This window comes from Cicer arietinum, chromosome 1 (assembly GCF_000331145.2).
Source record: "Cicer arietinum cultivar CDC Frontier isolate Library 1 chromosome 1, Cicar.CDCFrontier_v2.0, whole genome shotgun sequence".
Classification (NCBI taxonomy): Eukaryota; Viridiplantae; Streptophyta; class Magnoliopsida; order Fabales; family Fabaceae; genus Cicer; species Cicer arietinum.
The window spans coordinates 47,276,097-47,281,227 of NC_021160.2; the positions used below are offsets into that span (position 1 = coordinate 47,276,097).

At 31.2% G+C, this 5,131-nt stretch overlaps 1 protein-coding gene across 2 annotated transcripts; it reads right to left on the reverse strand.

Annotated features, from left to right (window-relative positions):
* Positions 1 to 208: 208 nt before the first annotated feature.
* LOC101503560 (chaperone protein dnaJ C76, chloroplastic-like) lies at positions 209 to 3,976 on the reverse strand. Of its 2 annotated transcripts, none has more exons than XM_004487523.4 (8): positions 3,598 to 3,967; positions 3,065 to 3,193; positions 2,826 to 2,955; positions 2,244 to 2,364; positions 1,685 to 1,766; positions 1,380 to 1,433; positions 1,105 to 1,143; positions 209 to 528 (listed from the first exon to the last, which is right to left on the reverse strand). In XM_004487523.4, exons 1-8 carry the CDS (start codon positions 3,826 to 3,828, stop codon positions 397 to 399), a joined length of 918 nt encoding a protein of 305 aa, XP_004487580.1. In that variant the 5' UTR covers positions 3,829 to 3,967; the 3' UTR covers positions 209 to 396. The 2 variants fall into 2 exon arrangements, with proteins under 2 accessions (XP_004487580.1, XP_012572823.1); XM_012717369.3 differs by having other exon boundaries at positions 303 to 528; positions 1,380 to 1,414; positions 3,598 to 3,976.
* Positions 3,977 to 5,131: the final 1,155 nt, after the last annotated feature.

The following is a 5,131-nucleotide window of genomic DNA, read 5'->3' on the forward strand; positions in this document are numbered from 1 at the left end:
AAAAACAGATGAAAACAAATGTACCTCTCAAACTGAACTCTTTGAATCTACGCCAATTAGATCTTCGTCTCAAAGATAAAGACGAAGATGACCTTGAACTTTTAATTCTAAAAAATATTACTAATCATTGTTAGAGTTTTGGAAAATTTTAGACACTCGTCCACAATAGACCATATGTTGTGTTGGTCCAACGAATAACTCATCTTAATTACTTAATAGCTTTCTTTTATTCTCCCTTGTATTACTATAATTCATAAATGTATAAACATATACCTCAATTAGAGTTCATGTACAATTATAGCTAGTTGAGGGCCAAATATCTATTTAGTTTCACTATAAATGAATTAATTACATGGGACTGACTACATGTTACATAAGGTTTAGAGAAAGTTTTGGTCACTTGTCCTTGTTAGGGGCTTGCCTCTGGAAGTTTAAATTTAGGAGGCTTATCAACACCCTTCCTTGAGTATTCCCTCCATCGTCGTGCCGCCGCAGCAGCTCTTTTTGCTCTTTCTTTAACTTCATCCTCTGCAAAATGATTACCATTTCAAAGAATTGAATAGGATGATGAACAATAATCCTCGTAATATCACACTAATTACCACAGCATATTTTAATTATAACAGTGGGAAATTTTCTTCAGATAAATTAGAAATGTAAATGCTCTATGATCAAGACTTATAGAAATAAAGACTTACAACAATACAACACCTAAAAGGCTAAAAAATAATCACTAGGAAATAATTATTCAGTTTGGTCTCAAAATGTGTAAGGTTGTATTACTATAGTCATTATATGCAGAAATTACAAAAACATCATCGACTGTGTCTTCTGTTAATAATTTTATAGACCAAACTGACTAACAAATGATACATTCGAGTACCAACTTAACAAAGGAAAGATAAATTCGAGGACGAAACTAACTAATAAAAGACACATTCGTGAAACTAGTAAGTACTTGATTGTGCTAGAAACCAGACTAATCAAGTTCATAATACTTGATTGTAACATTATATATACACTAAAATGAGGAACTCTTTCAATGATAAGACCAATTGTTTGCTAAGCAAAAACTAAAGTAAGTGAGAATATAAGAGTTCTAACCAAGACTTTTGACTGTCTCTTTTCCCATCGCGAACTCGCCTGTCGATAACACACGCAGATCATTAGATATGAGAACCGCACTTTCCAACATTGGAAGAAAAGGTTTTCAATCAAACTAGAAAATTAAGAGATAGAAAATGTAGCATATGATCATTGCAACACTTGAAGACCTCATGCAACTCACAAAATATCCACCAAATGCATATAAGAATTATAAGAAAACTTGAGAACAGTTAAACAACCTAGTACTCTTGTAGCCATAGCATTGTTCTTACCATTCTGAAAACATCAAATGAAGCTGATCCCATTCCTGAAAGCATTAGAGCAACCTGCTCATATTTTAGAGACTCAGTGAATATATAAACAGTCTACACAACACTAACAAGATTATATCATTATAAGCATTTGCATTGTCCCAATTGGAGATGTCATTATAGAATTTGGAGTCTATAAGAAACACAAATTTTAAAACTTCAAAAGCATATACAAAAGAAAAAGAGGTGATGAAGTTATCTTAGGAAGATAGCTATTGTTCCGAGAAATCGAAAAGAAATATATGTTATAACCAACAAGGCCTTACGTTGACTCTTTCTATACGGTGCATTTCATCTTCGAGTAATGATAGTTGTGCAGCAGATGTCCAATGAATACAGTCAACAGGGCTGAAAAAATTTGTTAAATTAATTCCAGTAATCTCCAATAGCTTTATTGCTTCAAAAGAAATATCAGTGTGATACCAAAGATTCTAAACCTCAAGTACCTATCTAAGAGAATAAATGAGAAAATTAAAACTATATACCATAGAAGTTGAGCAACAAAGTTGCTTCCTATATTAGTTATGATCTTTATAAGCCAAGGTGCCTAGGGCATGCAAACATAATTTAGCAATCGATTTAGTGAATGGCTATTCAAATTAGTTTCTATATCGATCCCAAAATGACTTTGTGACCGATTTGCAAAAGTGGCTAAATCACTAGTCACTAATGTTTGCAACCATTTTGACATTGTCGGTCTCTAAATTAGTCACTAAATCAGTTACTACATAGCAGTATTTTTGTAGTACTATAATCTTATACATGATTACAATAATGGAAATGATTGATAAATACTAGTGATTAAGGTGATGCACATAGACATACCAACTCTCAATTGCCTGTTGAACTAATTCAGGGTTTCCGTGTTGGCTGAATACTCTGGCTCTTCCAAAGTCTTCCTCTATTGCAAACACATCAGATGCTACATTGGCACAATTTTTGCAGCCTGTTAAAGGATTTGGATTGTATTGATATGTTAACTTTTGTAGTTTCTCATTGCAAAACTTTATGGTTATATCATTGAGATGTCAAATAAATAAAGACAATGAAGCTCTCTCTAAGATACACAAGCATATTATTTAAGCACTTAGCACCCAGGAACTTCAACGTCATGTCAGTGTCTTCCTAGAATGGTAAGATGTTAATCAAGTTTGTCCCTCTATTGGTATTTGCAAATACTGTAATGATATTAAGTTGGTAATATCATCAATGTATTTGATAACAGATCATGACAAAGGGACGAATTGATTAACATTTTGCAATTCCAGCTATCATTTTGGAATATTATAATGTGAAGAACTAAGTTAATACAATCCTACAATTTCAAAGACAAAAATGTGCTTATAACTAATAAGTTCTATAACATTTGGTACAAACAAAAACATAGAAGGTAAGATTGTGAGGTACCTATGCAGCTGAACTCATCAACAAAAACATGATCCTTTGAGATAGAATCATCCAAGAAAGGATTGATTGAAGATAAAGAATATCCATGAATTTCATCATAAACCTTCCGCTGGATCGGATCACTGAGCACCTACATACAATAGTAAGTTTGCAATAAAACCACAGAAAGAAAGAAAAAAAAAACTTTCACAAAACTTCCATATAGCTTAAAAATTCAAGAAATGCAAAATGGAACATACTGCATAGACTTCATTGACAAACATGGAGAAATTAGTGGTCTCAGGATCATTGCTACTCAAGTCCGGGTGACAAGCTTTCATGCAATCATAGTATGCCTTCTTGATCTCCTCTGGTGTTGCATCTGGAAGCTAGTAAAAATAACCAACCAATTAGTGGAAACACCAAGGTTTTAAAAAGTATCTGCAATCGCAATTGTAGCTGCAATATTAAGGTTTTTGATGTCATTGCAACCACATCGTAATTGCGTCCGCATCAACTACATTTGAATGCAATATTCCATATAACTAAGGATCACAAAACAATCGCAAATGCTTCTTAAAACTATGCAGATTTCAAATGTCTATTTCACAACTTCCAAATTAAAATATAACTCTAGAGCCGGAATCAATTCTAATTGACAACTCCTAAAGATACCAAACATGCACTAAAGGGTCTAACTATATTGTTCTCTATGATAAATAATAAGATCATAGATAAGTTTGCAGCTATTAGCAGGAAATGACAGAAAAAACAGAATTTGATGCATATTTACCAGACCAAGAACTGCATAATAGTCATCTGCAGAAGAATCAATGGGAGAAACTGAATCCTCAGCAGAAACTCTTACCCTCCTACACTCTTTTCTCTTACCACTTTGCATAACTAAAGTACAAGGATTTGCAACCTTATCTGGCTTCTTCCATGAGCTTTTTGAACACAAATTCAGTGATGTGTTTTGGATTTTGAGAGCTTCCGTGTACACAGGAGACAGTAATTGAGACATTGTTTTAAGAATTCTAAGAATGAGAACAATTCTGCTAAAAAGAAGCTAATAGCAGGATGGTGTTGTTGAATAGCAAAATTAATTTGCTTTTTTAAAAAGACAAAAATTCACTTTTTAAATTCACTTCCTATAGCTGATAGCAACAAATTTAACTCCTTTCCAGTTTTGGAGAGGTAAAATTGATTTTTTAAGGTGTGAAATTAATTTTCTTATGTTTAATTGTTTTTCAGTTAACTTTGATTTTGTTTTTATAATTTATTTTAATTTGAGATTAAAATTTGAAATTTTTATTTATAAAAGTATTTTTTAACTTCAAAATTATAATCGACATGGTTTTTATATGAATTACTTTCTTTTCTTTTCTTTTCTATTCAATTCACTTCGTACTTCTATAGTTTTAGAAGTATAAATGTTCTACAAGTATAGATTTAGTAAAATAATAGATTCAAAATTAATATTACAAGGGTGTCATAGTTATACTTTTTTTTAATAGGGAAAATATTATTAATAACATTCAAAGTACTGTGTTCTAAGAAAGAGTTTGATACAAGATTAGAACATCAAATTAAAAACAATATGTCACATGGAAGTCAAACTTAACACACTCAAAATAAGTATAACAATGTAAAGCATCAATTACTCTTTGATTCTCAAACATCTACATGAAAACTATACCTATATTCATATTAAAAATTATGACTTTTTTGTTCTGCAACCATCACTATTATAATTGTACTTATAATTGTACCTGAAGTAACAAAAAAGTATCATGTACTTGTCTAAAATCATATACAATTTTATATTTTTCAAATACAAGCTAACTAAATAACAACAATTTTATCATTTGACACAACGAAACGTCTTACAAAATATAGTAAATTACCAAATAATGTACGCTAAAAAAACAAACGAATAAGCGATTCTTCTATCCCACAAGATCCTACATAAAGAGTAGGTTTAAATTTTGTAATTTCACATCTAACTAAATTAACTTTTGTTAATATGCGATAAAACCTGACACATTATTTCATATGGTGACAAGTTGAGGCACCTAATCATTCTAACTATTCTCATATAGCATCGTGTACTTGAGCATTTTAACTACTCTCATATAAGATATTGTATGTATCTTTTATTACATATCCATCTCCACCAATTATTGACCTCACCCGTCTGTCTAACTTGTGATCCTGTAATGAAAAATTTTCTAACACATAAATACATGATAGCATGGTACACTTGAGCTTCTAACTACTCTCATATGTGTGCAAAAATATGGTTAATTGGACCATATTGATAAATT

What these genes read in the sequence shown, in the direction of transcription:
- LOC101503560 (XM_004487523.4), bottom strand. Translation starts at nt 3,828, where the DNA reads ATGTCTCAATTACTGTCTCCTGTGTACACGGAAGCTCTCAAAATCCAA. An exon ending in CAACAGGCAATTGAGAGTTG is followed by an intron (nt 1,767 to 2,243) that starts GTATGTCTATGT and finishes AAATTTTTTCAG; the next exon opens with CCCTGTTGACTGTATTCATT. An exon ending in ACCGTATAGAAAGAGTCAAC is followed by an intron (nt 1,434 to 1,684) that starts GTAAGGCCTTGT and finishes AAATATGAGCAG; the next exon opens with GTTGCTCTAATGCTTTCAGG.